Source organism: Heptranchias perlo, chromosome 17 (genome assembly GCF_035084215.1).
Source record: "Heptranchias perlo isolate sHepPer1 chromosome 17, sHepPer1.hap1, whole genome shotgun sequence".
In the NCBI taxonomy this organism is placed as follows: Eukaryota; Metazoa; Chordata; class Chondrichthyes; order Hexanchiformes; family Hexanchidae; genus Heptranchias; species Heptranchias perlo.
In genome coordinates this window covers 409,472-423,370 of record NC_090341.1, presented here as the reverse complement: position 1 = coordinate 423,370, position 13,899 = coordinate 409,472, and the positions used below count along the sequence as shown (strand labels likewise).

The window sequence follows — 13,899 nt, the reverse complement described above, 5'->3', positions numbered from 1 at the left end:
GTGTATTCAGTATTCTTGGATGTAATGTTTCCAGGACTAACCTGTCTGAACACCATCCACTCCTTTGATTGCTGTGATTACCTCTCTGCCGAGGTGTGATAAAGGGCAGTTAGAAAGATTATCTGTAATCACCAGGCATTGTTCTCTGACTATATATGCTGTGCCTTTATGGAACCCTTCACTCACCTAACGAAGGAGCAAAGCTCCGAAAGCTTGTGATTTCAAATAAAACTGTTGGACTACAACCTGGTGTTGTGCGGCATCTCCACATCATTAAAAAGGCAAATCAAGCACTGAGGCTCATTTCTAGCGGGATAAAATTGAAAAGCAAATAAATTATGTAAAACTTGTATAGAACCTTGGTTCGAACACATTTGCAGTACTGTGCACAGTTCTGGTCTCCATATTATAAAGAGGATATAGAGGCATTGGAGAAGGTGCAATAAAGATTCACAAGGAGGACACCAGAACTGAGAGGATATACTTATCAGGAAAGACTAAACAGGCTCGGGCTTATTTTCCTCTAGAAAAAAAAAGGCTGAGGGATGACCTGATAGAGGTCTTTAAGATAATGAAAGGGATTGATAGGGTGGTCATGGAGAAAATGTTTCGACTTGTGGGGGAGATCAAAACTAGAGGGCATCAATCATAGAATCATAGAAGTTACAACATGGAAACAGGCCCTTCGGCCCAACATGTCCATGTCGCCCAGTTTATACCACTAAGCTAGTCCCAATTGCCTGCACTTGGCCCATATCCCTCTATACCCATCTTACCCATGTAACTGTCCAAATGCTTTTTAAAAGACAAAATTGTACCCGCCTCTACTACTGCCTCTGGCAGCTCGTTCCAGACACTCACCACCCTTTGAGTGAAAAAATTGCCCCTCTGGACCCTTTTGTATCTCTCCCCTCTCACCTTAAATCTATGCCCCCTCGTTATAGACTCCCCTACCTTTGGGAAAAGATTTTGATTATCTACCTTATCTATGCCCCTCATTATTTTATAGACTTCTATAAGATCACCCCTAAACCTCCTACTCTCCAGGGAAAAAAGTCTCAGTCTATCCAACCTCTCCCGAAAAGTCAAACCATCAAGTCCCGGTAGCATCCTAGTAAATCTTTTCTGCACTCTTTCTAGTTTAATAATATCCTTTCTATAATAGGGTGACCAGAAGTATTCCAAGTGTGGCCTTACTAATATCTTGTACAACTTCAACAAGACATCCCAACTCCTGTATTCAATGTTCTGGCCGATGAAACCAAGCATGCCGAATGCCTTCTTCACCACCCTATCCACCTGTGACTCCACTTTCAAGGAGCTATGAACCTGTACTCCTAGATCTCTTTGTTCTATAACTCTCCCCAACGCCCTACCATTAACGGAGTAGGTCCTGGCCCGATTCGATCTACCAAAATGCATCACCTCACATTTATCTAAATTAAACTCCATCTGCCATTCATCGGCCCACTGGCCCAATTTATCAAGATCCCGTTGCAATCCTAGATAACCTTCTTCACTGTCCACAATGCCACCAATCTTGGTGTCATCTGCAAACTTACTAACCATGCCTCCTAAATTCTCATCCAAATCATTAATATAAATAACAAATAACAGCGGACCCAGCACCGATCCCTGAGGCACACCGCTGGTCACAGGCCTCCAGTTTGAAAAACAACCCTCTACAACCACCCTCTGTCTTCTGTCGTCAATCCAATTTTGTATCCAATTGGCTACCTCACCTTGGATCCCGTGAGATTTAACCTTATGTAACAACCTACCATGCGGTACCTTGTCAAAGGCTTTGCTAAAGTCCATGTAGACCACGTCTACTGCACAGCCCTCATCTATCTTCTTGGTTACCCCTTCAAAAAACTCAATCAAATTCATGAAACATGATTTTCCTCTCACAAAACCATGCTGACTGTTCCTAATCAGTCCCTGCCTCTCCAAATGCCTGTAGATCCTGTCCCTCAGAATACCCTCTAACAACTTACCCACTACAGATGTCAGGCTCACCGGTCTGTAGTTCCCAGGCTTTTCCCTGCCACCCTTCTTAAACAAGAGCACAACATTTGCTACCCTCCAATCTTCAGGCACCTCACCTGTAGCTGTCGATGATTCAAATATCTCTGCCAGGGGACCCGCAATTTCCTCCCTAACCTCCCATAACGTCCTGGGATACATTGCATCAGGTCCCGGAGATTTATCTACCTTGATGCGCGTTAAGACTTCCAGCACCTCCCTCTCTGTAATATGTACACTCCTCAAGACATCGTTACTTATTTCCCCAAGTTCCCTAACATCCATGCCTTTCTCAACCGTAAATACCGATGTGAAATATTCATTTAGGATCTCACCCATCTCTTGTGGTTCCGCACATAGATGACCTTGTTGATCCTTAAGAGGCCCTACTCTCTCCCTAGTTACTCTTTTGCCCTTTATGTATTTGTAGAAGCTCTTTGGATTCTCCTTTGCCTTATCTGCCAAAGCAATCTCACGTCCCCTTTTTGCCCTCCTGATTTCTCTCTTAACTCTACTCCGGCAATCTCTATACTCTTCAAGGGATCCACTTGATCCCAGCTGCCTATGCATGTCATATGCCTCCTTCTTCTTTTTGACTAGGGCCTCAATCTCCCGAGTCATCCAAGGTTCCCTACTTCTACCAGCCTTGCCCTTCAATATAAGATCGTCACTAATAAATCCAATAGGGAATTCAGGAGAAACTTCTTTACCGAAAGGGTGGTTAGAATGTGGAACGCCCTACCACAAGGAGTAGTTGAGGCAAATAACACAGATGCAATTAAGGGGAAGCTAGATAAACACATGAGGGAGAAAGGAATATCAGGATATACTGATAGGGTTAGATGAAGTTGGGAGGGAGGAGGCTCGTGTGGAACATAAATGCTGGCATAGACCAGTTGGGCCGAATGGCCTTTTTCTGTGCTGTAGACTCGATGTAACTGGCAGGAGAGTCTGTAACCAGAGGACATAGATTTAACATAAATGGCAAAAAAAACAGAAATGAGATGAGAGAAATGAATTCTACACAGCGAATTCACTGCCTGAAAGGGCGGTGGGAGCAGATTCAATAGTAACAAAAGGGAATTTGATAAATACTTGAAAAGGAACGATTTGCAGGGCTATTGAGAAAGAGCGGGGAAGTGGAACTAATTGGATAGCTCTTTCAAGAAGTTGACACAGACACGATAAGATCATAAGAACATAAGAAATAGCAGCAGGAACAAACCATACGGCCCCTCGAGCCTTCTCCGCCATTCAATAAGATCATGGCTGATCTTTGGCCTCAACTCCACTTTCCTGCCCGATCCCCATATCCCTTGATTCCCTCAGAGTCCAAAAATCTATCGATCTCAGTCTTGAATATACTCAACGACTGAGCATCCACAGCCCTGTAGGGTAGAGAATTCCAAATATCCTTGCGGGGAGGTTTGCTAGCACTGTTGGGGGGGGTTTAAACTAACTTGGCAGGGGGATGGGATACAGAGTGGAGCTACAATAGGGGGTGATGTGCAGCCAAATATAGAGAAAAAAACAAGTCAGCTTGGAAGACAGGGCAAATATGTGAGGGCAAGGCTGGATGGCATCTATTTTAATGCAAGGAGTCTTGCAAATAAGGTGGATGAACTGAAGGTGTTGATAAACACATGGGAGTATGATATTGTTGCTGTCACAGAGACATGGTTGAGGGAGGGGCAAGACTGGCAGCTCAATATTCCGAGGTACAGAATCTTCAGGCGAGACAGAGAGGGAGGTATAAGAGGAGGGGGGGTCGCAATATTAATTAAAGAATCAATTACTGCCATAAGGAGGGATGATATATTAGCAGGTTCCTCGAATGAGGCCATATGGGTGGAGCTTAAAAACAAAAAGGGGGCAAGCACTTTGATGGGAGTGTACTATAGGCCCCCAAACAGTCAGGGGGAGATAGAGGAACAGATATGTAGGCAAATCTCAGAAAATTGTGCAAATAATAGGGTAATAATAGTGGGGGATTTCAACTTCCCCAATATTAACTGGGATACTCAGAGTGTACAAGGCTTAGAGGGTACAAAATTCTTAACGTGCATCCAGGAGAGCTTTTTGAGCCAGCATGTAGAAAGTCCTACAAGAGAGGGGGCGGTACTGGACCTAATTCTAGGGAATGTGGCCGGCCAAGTGGAAGAAGTGCTAGTAGGTGAGCACTTTGGTGACAGTGACCATAATTTGGTGAGATTTAAGGTGGTCATGGAAAAGGACAGGGAGGGGCCGGAAATAAAGGTTCTAAATTGGGGGAAGGCCGATTTTAATAGGATAAGGCAGGATCTGGCCAAAATGGACTGGGATCAGCTGCTTGTAGGAAAATCCGCATCGGAGCAATGGGAGTCTTTCAGAAGGAAGATTGAGACCATACAATGGCAACATGTTCCCGTAAAGGTCAAGGGTGGTTCCAAGAACTCCAGGGAACCTTGGATGTCAGGGGATATACGAGAATGGATTAGGAAAAAAAGGAGGGCTTTTGGCAGATACAAAAGGCTAAAGATGGAGGAAGCCCTAGAGGAGTACAAAAAGTGCAGGGGGATACTTGAAAAAGAAATTAGGAGATCAAGGAGGGGCCATGAAATAACACTGGCGAGCAAAATAAAGGAAAATCCTAAGATGTTTTATAAGTATATTAAGGGTAAGAGGATGACTAGGGAAAAAATAGGGCCCATTAGGGACAAAAATGGCAATCTGTGTGTGGAGCCGGCAGATGTAGGAGGGGTTCTAAATGAATTTTTTGCATCTGTTTTCACTATGGAGAAGGACGACGTAGACATAGAAATACGGCAGGGGGACTGTGATATACTCGAACATATTAACATCGAGCGGGAGGAGGTATTGGCGGTTTTAGCAGGCCTAAAAATGGATAAATCCCCAGGCCCGGACGAAATGTATCCCAGGCTACTGTGTGAGGCAAAGGAGGAGATTGCGGGGGCTCTGGCACATATATTCAGAACCTCTCTGGCCACAGGGGATGTGCCAGAGGACTGGAGAACCGCTAATGTAATACCATTATTCAAGAAGGGGAGTAGGGAAAAACCGGGGAACTACAGGCCAGTGAGCCTAACATCAGTGGTAGGAAAATTATTGGAAAAAATTCTGAAGGACAAAATTAGTCTCCACTTGGAGAAGCAAGGATTAATCAGGGATAGTCAACATGGCTTTGTCAAAGGAAGATCATGTCTGACTAATTTGATTGAATTTTTTGAGGGGGTGACTAGGCGTGTGGATGAGGGTAACGCAGTGGATGTGGTATACATGGATTTCAGTAAGGCCTTCGATAAAGTCCCCCACAGGAGACTGGTCAAGAAGGTACGAGCCCATGGAGTCCAGGGTGCCTTGGCACTTTGGATACAAAACTGGCTTAGTGGCAGAAGGCAGAGGGTGATGGTCGAAGGTTGTTTTTGTGACTGGAAGCCTGTGGCCAGTGGGGTACCACAGGGATCGGTGCTGGGTCCCTTGCTGTTCGTGGTCTACATTAATGACTTGGATATGAATGTAAAAGGTATGATCAGTAAGTTCGCTGATGATACAAAAATTGGTAGGGTGGTAAATAGCGAGGAGGATAGCCTCAGTCTGCAGGACGATATAGATGGGTTGGTCAGATGGGCGGAACAGTGGCAAATGGAATTTAACCCGGAAAAGTGCGAGGTGATGCACTTTGGAGGGACTAACAAGGAAAGGGAATACACAATGAATGGGAGGACCCTAGGCAAGACAGAGGGTCAGAGGGATCTTGGTGTGCAAGTTCACAGATCCCTGAAGGCGGCGGAACAGGTAGATGAGGTGGTAAAGAAGGCATATGAGATACTTGCCTTTATTAGCCGAGGCATAGAATATAAGAGCAAGGAGGTTATGATGGAGCTGTATAAAACACTGGTTAGGCCACAGCTGGAGTACTGTGTGCAGTTCTGGTCGCCACACTACAGGAAGGATGTGATCGCTTTGGAGAGGGTGCAGAGGAGATTCACCAGGATGTTACCAGGGCTGGAGCGCTTCAGCTATGAAGAGAGACTGGGAAGATTGGGTTTGTTTTCCTTGGAGCAGAGGTGGCTGAGGGGGGACATGATTGAGGTGTACAAAATTATGAGGGGCACAGATAGGATGGATACTAAGGAGCTTTTTCCCTTCGTTGAGGGTTCTATAACAAGGGGACATAGATTCAAGGTAAAAGGCGGGAGGTTTAGAGGGGATTTGAGAAAGAACTTTTTCACCCAGAGGGTGGTTGGAGTCTGGAACTCACTGCCTGAAAGGGTTGTGGAGGCAGGAACCCTCACAACATTCAAGAAGCATTTGGATGAGCACTTGAAATGCCATAGCATACAAGGCTACGGACCAAATGCTGGAATATGGGATTAGAGTAGACAGGGCTGATGGCCGGCGCGGACACGATGGGCCGAAGGGCCTCTATCCGTGCTGTATAACTCTATGACTCTATGACTCTGAGTGAAGAAATTCCTCCTCATCTCAGTCCTAAATGTCTGACCCCTGATCCTGAGAAACGATGGGCTGAATTGCCTCCTTCTGCCCTAAGAATATATCAATAAACTATTTTGTGATTCTTAAAACACAACCAAAAAAATTAGGTGGAGAGGACTGTGGGAGACAGTGGGTTAGACACTGTCCTTTCACACTCTGGGACAGTGTGTCAGACACTGTCCTTTCTAAAAACTGACAGTAAAAGCTTCTACAAGTATATGAAAAGGAAGGGGGTAGCTAAAGTAAACATTGGTCCCTCAGAGGATGAGACTGGGGAAATAATAATGGAAAACAAGGAAATGGCAGAGGAATTGAACAGATATTTTGTATCTGTCTTCACAGTACAAGACACTAATAACATACCAATAATAAAAAATCAAGGGGCAAAGGGGAGGGAGGAACTAAAAACAATCACTATCATTAGAGAAAAAGTACTGGGTAAACTAATGGGTCTAAAGGCTGACAAGTCCCCTGGACATGATGGCTTGCATCCGAGGGTCTTAAAGGAAATGGCTACAGAGATAGTGGATGCATTGGTTGTAATCTTCCAGAATTCACTAGATTCTGGAAAGGTCCCAGCGGAATGGAAAATCGCAAACGTAACACCCCTATTCAAGAAGGGAGTGAGACAGAAAGCAGGTGACTATAGATCAGTTAGCCTGACATCTGTCATTGGGAAAATGCTAGAATTCATTATTAAGGAAGTAGTAGCAGGACATTTGGAGATTCATAATACAATCAAGGAGAGTCAACATGGTTTTATGAAGGGGAAATCATGTCTGACAAATTTATTAGAGTTCTTTGAGGAAGTAACGGGCAGGGTGGATAAAGGGGAACCAATGGATGCAGTCTATTTGAATTTCCAAAAGGCATTCGATAAGGTGCCACATAAAACATTACTGCACAAGATAAGAGCTCATGGTGTTGGGGGTAATATACTGGCATGGATAGAGGATTAGCTAACTAACAGAAAACAAAGAGTCGGGATAAAAGGGTCATTTTCAAAATGGCAATCTGTAACTAATGGGGTGCCGCAGGGCTCAGTGCTGGGGCCTCAACTATTTACAATATATATCAACGACTTGGATGAGGAACAGAGTGTCTTGTGGCCAAATTTACTGATGATACAAAGATAGGTGGAAAAGCAAGTTGTGATGAGGACACAAAGTGTCTGCAAAGGGATATTGACAGGTTAAGGGAATGGGCAAAAATTTGGCAGATGGAATATAATGTGGGAAAATGTGAAGTCATCCACTTTGGGAGGAAAAATAAAAAAGCAAAATATTATTTGATTGGAGAAATACTACAAAATGCTGCAGTACAGAGGGATCTGGGTGTCCTCGTACATGAAACACAAAAAGTCAACATACAGGTGCAGCAGGTAATCTGGAAGGCAAACGGAATATCAGCCTTTATTTCTAGGGGGATGGAATATAAAAGCAGGGAAGTCATGTTACAACTGTACAGGATGCTGGTGAGACCACACCTGGAGTACTGCGTACAGTTTTGGTGCCCTTATTTAAGGAAGGTCATACTTGCATTGGAGGCAGTTCAGAGAAGGTTCACTAGGTTGATTCCGGGTATGGAAGGGTTGTCTTATGAGGAAAGATTGAACAGGTTGGGTCTACACTCATTGGAGTTTAGAAGAATGAGAGGAGATCTTATTAAAACATACAAGATTCTGAGGGGACTCGATAGGGTAGATGCTGAGAGGATGTTACCCCTCATGGGGGAATCTAAAACTAGGGGGCATGGTCTCAGAATAAGGGGTCGTCTGTTTAAGACAGAAATGAGGAGGAATTTCTTCTCCCAGAGGGTTGTGAATCTTTGGAATTCTTTACCCCAAAAAGCTGTGGAGGCTGAGTCATTGAATACATTCAAGGCTGAGTTAAGACAAATTTTTGATCAGCAAGGGAGTCAAAGGATACGGGGAATGGGCAGGAAAGTGAGTTGAGGTAAAAATCAGATCAGCCATGATCTCATTAAATGGTGGAGCAGGCTCGAGGGGCCGAATGGCCTACTCCTGCTCCTATCTCTTATGGTCTTATGGACTTTCATAATCTGGGACAGTGGGTCAGACACCGTCCTTTGACACTCTGGGACAGAGTGGGACCGTGGGTTGACTGCTACTTATCAGGTTATTACTGTATAGTTGTCCCACACGTGTCAGCTGTGGCTCAGTTGGCAGCACTCTTGCCTCTCAGTCACAAGGTCGTGGGTTCAAGTTCCACTCCAGAGACTTGAACACAAAATCTCGGCTGACACTCCAGTGCAGTACTGAGGGAGTGCCGCATTGTTAGAGGTGCCGTCTTTCAGATGAGACGTTAAACCAAGGCCCCATCTGCCCTCTCAGGTGGACGTAAAAGATCCCACGGCACTATTTCGAAGAATAGCAGGGGAGTTTCCGTGGTGTCCTGGCCAATATTTATCCCTCAACCAAAATCGCTAAAACAGATTATCTGGTCATTACCAAATTACTGTTTATGGGAGCTTGCTGTACGCAAATTGGCTGCTGCGTTTCCCACATTACAACAGTGACTATACTTCAAACGCATTTCATTGGTTGTAAAGCGCTTTGGGAGGTCGTGAAAAGCGCTATATAAATGCAAGTCTTTCTTCTTTCTTTCATAGATAATCCTGGATCTTGAGGTACCTGGGATAGTCAAGGGATTGGAAGGTACCTGGGATAGTCAAGGGATTGGAAGGTACCTGGGATAGTCAAGGGATTGGAAGGTACCTGGGATAGTCAAGGGATTGGAAGGTACCTGGGATAGTCAAGGGATTGGAAGGTACCTGGGATAGTCAAGGGATTGGAAGGTACCTGGGATAGTCAAGGGATTGGAAGGTACCTGGGATAGTCAAGGGATTGGAAGGTACCTGGGATAGTCAAGGGATTGGAAGGTACCTGGGATAGTCAAGGGATTGGAAGGTACCTGGGATAGTCAAGGGAATGGAAGGTACCTGGGATAGTCAAGGGAATGGAAGGTACCTGGGATAATCAAGGGAACGGAAGGTACCTGGGATAGTCAAGGGAACGGAAGGTACCTGGGATAGTCAAGGGAACGGAAGGTACCTGGGATAGTCAAGGGAATGGAAGGTACCTGGGATAGTCAAGGGAACGGAAGGTACCTGGGATAGTCAAGGGAAGGGAAGGTACCTGGGATAGTCAAGGGAACGGAAGGTACCTGGGATAGTCAAGGGAACGGAAGGTACCTGGGATAGTCAAGGGAACGGAAGGTACCTGGGATAGTCAAGGGAACGGAAGGTACCTGGGATAGTCAAGGGATTGGAAGGTACCTGGGATAGTCAAGGGAACGGAAGGTACCTGGGATAGTCAAGGGATTGGAAGGTACCTGGGATAGTCAAGGGAACGGAAGGTACCTGGGATAGTCAAGGGATTGGAAGGTACCTGGGATAGTCAAGGGAACGGAAGGTATCTGGGATAGTCAAGGGATTGGAAGGTACCTGGGATAGTCAAGGGATTGGAAGGTACCTGGGATAGTCAAGGGAATGGAAGGTACCTGGGATAGTCAAGGGAATGGAAGGTACCTGGGATAGTCAAGGGATTGGAAGGTACCTGGGATAGTCAAGGGATTGGAAGGTACCTGGGATAGTCAAGGGATTGGAAGGTAAATGTAGAATATTACTTCAAGTTTCATTGTGGGAGTAGAGAAAGCAAATTAGAAAAAAGTGAAGTTAGGACTGATATCAGCAAATTTTGTTTGATCAACACATGAAATAAACTTCCAGTCAGAGCAGTGGAGGCAAAAACCCTGATATTGTTTAAGAAACAATTAGATGCTGCAATTGGGAGCAGTGTGGCTCTTCCAGATGGGTGAACTAAGATGGACTGAATGGCCTTCCTCAGCCATAATATCGTGTTACTGGAAACTCCTCAAGGTGAAACTGGTCACAAGTTGGTGTCTCGCTCCTAACCTTGACCTTAAGTCACCCATATTTACCCAAATTCTTAAATCAACTTTTAAAATGTTCAAAGTCTTTCACACACAACATAACAGTTACTAAAATAAAAACAGAAAATGCTGGAAACACTCAACAGGTCAGGCAGCATCTGTGGAGAGAGAAACAGAGTTAATGTTTCAGGTCCATGACCTTTCGCCAGAACTGGAAGATGTTGGAGATGAACAGCTTTTAAGCAAGTACAGAGCCAGGGAAAATGGGGCAGGAAGGGAACATGGAAAATCTGGCAAAGTGGAGAGGGCTGCCGTGGCCCAGAAATGTGATGGAGAAAGGTGGGTATGGACCAACCCCACAACTCCCCCCACCCCCCAGGGCCGTGTACCGATAGGGGATTCCCACCCCACAACTCCCCCCACCCCCCAGGGCCGTGTACCAATAGGGGATTCCCACCCCATAACTCCCCCCACCCCCAGGGCCGTGTACCGATAGGGGATTCCCACCCCACAACTCCCCCCACCCCCCAGGGCCGTGTACCGATAGGGGATTCCCACCCCATAACTCCCCCCACCCCCAGGGCCGTGTACCAATAGGGGATTCCCACCCCACAACTCCCCCCACCCCCCAGGGCCGTGTACCGATAGGGGATTCCCACCCCATAACTCCCCCCACCCCCAGGGCCGTGTACCAATAGGGGATTCCCACCCCACAACTCCCCCCACCCCCCAGGGCCGTGTACTGATAGGGGATTCCCACCCCACAACTCCCCCCACCCCCCAGGGCCGTGTACCGATAGGGGATTCCCACCCCATAACTCCCCCCACCCCCAGGGCCGTGTACCGATAGGGGATCCCCACCCCACAACTCCCCCCACCCCCAGGGCCGTGTACTGATAGGGGATTCCCACCCCACAACTCCCCCCACCCCCAGGGCCGTGTACCGATAGGGGATTCCCACCCCACAACTCCCCCCACCCCCCAGGACCGTGTACCGATAGGGGATTCCCAGCATCAGCCCACACGCTCAGTGGCTGTGGTGCAGCCGTCCTCCATTACCAGCACCTGCTGTCCGAGAGAACATGGGAGGGTGGTTAACATCGAATGTTGTTAAACTGAATGTTAAAGCTGGAAGGCTGTAATGTGCCTAATAGAAAGATGAAGTGCTGAGTATTTCCAATATTTTCTGTTTTTATTCCAGTTTTCCAGCATCCAGTGTATAAACAGTTACTAGTTATTTGCAGTTATTTATTTCTATTTAAAGGTATATCTGTGTGGAGTCTAATTGCATTTCATTAAGTTTTCGTGACTGTGACACTTACGGAAGCAAAGCAATGTCCTGCAGCTGCCTTGGAGCCACACTTCTTCAAATAATCAGCCCAGTCAAAATCCTGTCCAGGAAAACCTGAGGGCATTGGTCAAACATCAGACACATTAGCTCATGTTAAACTTCCATTCTAAAAACGTACATATGTGCAAGTTAACTTTCTGCCTATCAAACTCAACTTTCGCTGCTTTCATTAAAAAGAACCTTCTGCCAACCTTTTGTTCTATGAGATATTTCAAAATACAGAGTCTGTCACAGTCAACCAGCAGGAACGACACACTTTCCCAACACAAGCTGTTTTAAACAATCACAATGAACCTGAGAGTTAAGATCCCCATTAAGAGAGACTACCTATGGCATGCAACCATAATAATTTGGCTGGGAAGTTTTTCCGTTGTAATTAGCCTTTAATGACAGTCCACTGTTCCTTCAGTGTAGCTGGGTCAAAATCCTGGAACTCCCTTCCTAACAGCACTGTGGGAGAACCTTCACCACACGGACTGCAGCGGTTCAAGAAGGCGGCTCACCACCACCTTCTCAAGGGCAATTAGGGATGGGCAATAAATTCTGGCATTGCCAGCGACGCCCACATCCCATGAAGGAGTAAAAAAAACCTGTTCAACATAAAGGCAGGTAAACGGAGTTAAGATACAGATCAGCTGTGATCTAACTGAATGGTGGAACAAGCTCGAGGGGCTGAATGACCTCCTCCTGTTCCTATGTTCCGAACACCACCAGCACCCAGGGCTCTTCAAGGCTATGCCAAGATGAATGACTTATAATTAACAACCACACCAGATTTGTGAACTGTGCCCCATCAGTTACAACTTTGGCATGAGTCTTAGACATGCCAATTGGACAAGATTGGTACAACTTGACAAACAATGGCAAGAAAGAGTAAGTTTTCATGAAAGGAGAACTTTCAAGGGCAATAATACAAAGTTATTGACGAGCTCCCTCCACTGATGCTGCCTGACCTGTTGAGTGTTTCCAGCAGTTTATGTTTTTATTATTGAAGAGCTTGCTCGCTAAAGGCAACTCCTGGCTTGCAATTAAGAAAGAACGAGATGTTGGGAAAACCCAAATTCAACGCAGTGTTTTTGATAAAGAGCAGATGGAACAGTGGAGAAATGCAGAGCAAAAATTAAAGTTTGGTGTGAAATCTATCGGTATCTCAATAAAATTGTATATGGGAATGGTTTTGTGTGGCTCAATCCAAAATTAGTCTCATGACTGGCAAAATAATCCAGGAAAAGAACTACTCTGGCACTCAATCATAGAGAATCATAGAAAGGTTATAGCACGGAAGGAGGCCATTCGGCCCATCGAGTCTGCACTGGCTCTCTGCAAGAGCAAACAATGATTTCAGGTAAATCTCCGAAGATCAATTTTATTACATAATTTTTTCAACATTATACTGCATATTATAATAAATTACTTATGTTTCATTTATTGTGATGTGGAGATGCCGGTGATGGACTGGGGTTGACAATTGTAAACAATTTTACAACACCAAGTTATAGTCCAGCAATTTTATTTTAAATTCACAAGCTTTCGGAGACTTCCTCCTTCCTCAGGTAAATGTTACCTGAGGAAGGAGGAAGTCTCCGAAAGCTTGTGAATTTAAAATAAAATTGCTGGACTATAACTTGGTGTTGTAAAATTGTTTACAATTCATTTATTGTGATACTAAAACTGAATTTCTACAATAACAATTTACACACAGTATGGAAGCATAGTGGTTATGTTACTGGACTAATAATCTGGAGTCATGAGTTCAAATCCCGCTGGGGAGTTCAATTAATAAAATAAAATCTGGAATTAAAAAAAACTAGTATCAGTAAAGGTGGCCATGAAACTACCGGATTGTTGTAAAAACCCATCTGGTTCACTAATGCCCTTTAGGGAAGGAAACCTCTGAAATGGCCTAGCAAGCCACTCAGTTGTACAATCTCGCTAAAAAAAGTCATAAGAAGAATAAAACCGGACGGACCACCCGGTATCGGACCACTAGGCACCGGACACGACAAAGGCAAACCAAGCCCAGTCAACCCTGCAAAGTCCTCCTCACCAACATCTGGGGACTTGTGCCAAAATTGGGAGAGCTGTCCCACAGACTAGTCAAGCAACAGTCTG

The 13,899-nt window shown here is 45.3% G+C and overlaps 1 protein-coding gene across 3 annotated transcripts in view; it reads right to left on the bottom strand.

Annotated features, from left to right (window-relative positions):
- Positions 1 to 13,899, bottom strand: part of LOC137333952 (scm-like with four MBT domains protein 1) — a 103,651-nt gene that overhangs the window by 37,697 nt on the left and 52,055 nt on the right. For all 3 annotated transcript variants that reach the window (XM_067998303.1, XM_067998305.1, XM_067998304.1), the window contains one exon: positions 11,759 to 11,841. In XM_067998303.1, the coding sequence (XP_067854404.1) occupies positions 11,759 to 11,841 (83 nt within the window). The remainder of the gene's footprint in view (positions 1 to 11,758; positions 11,842 to 13,899) is intronic.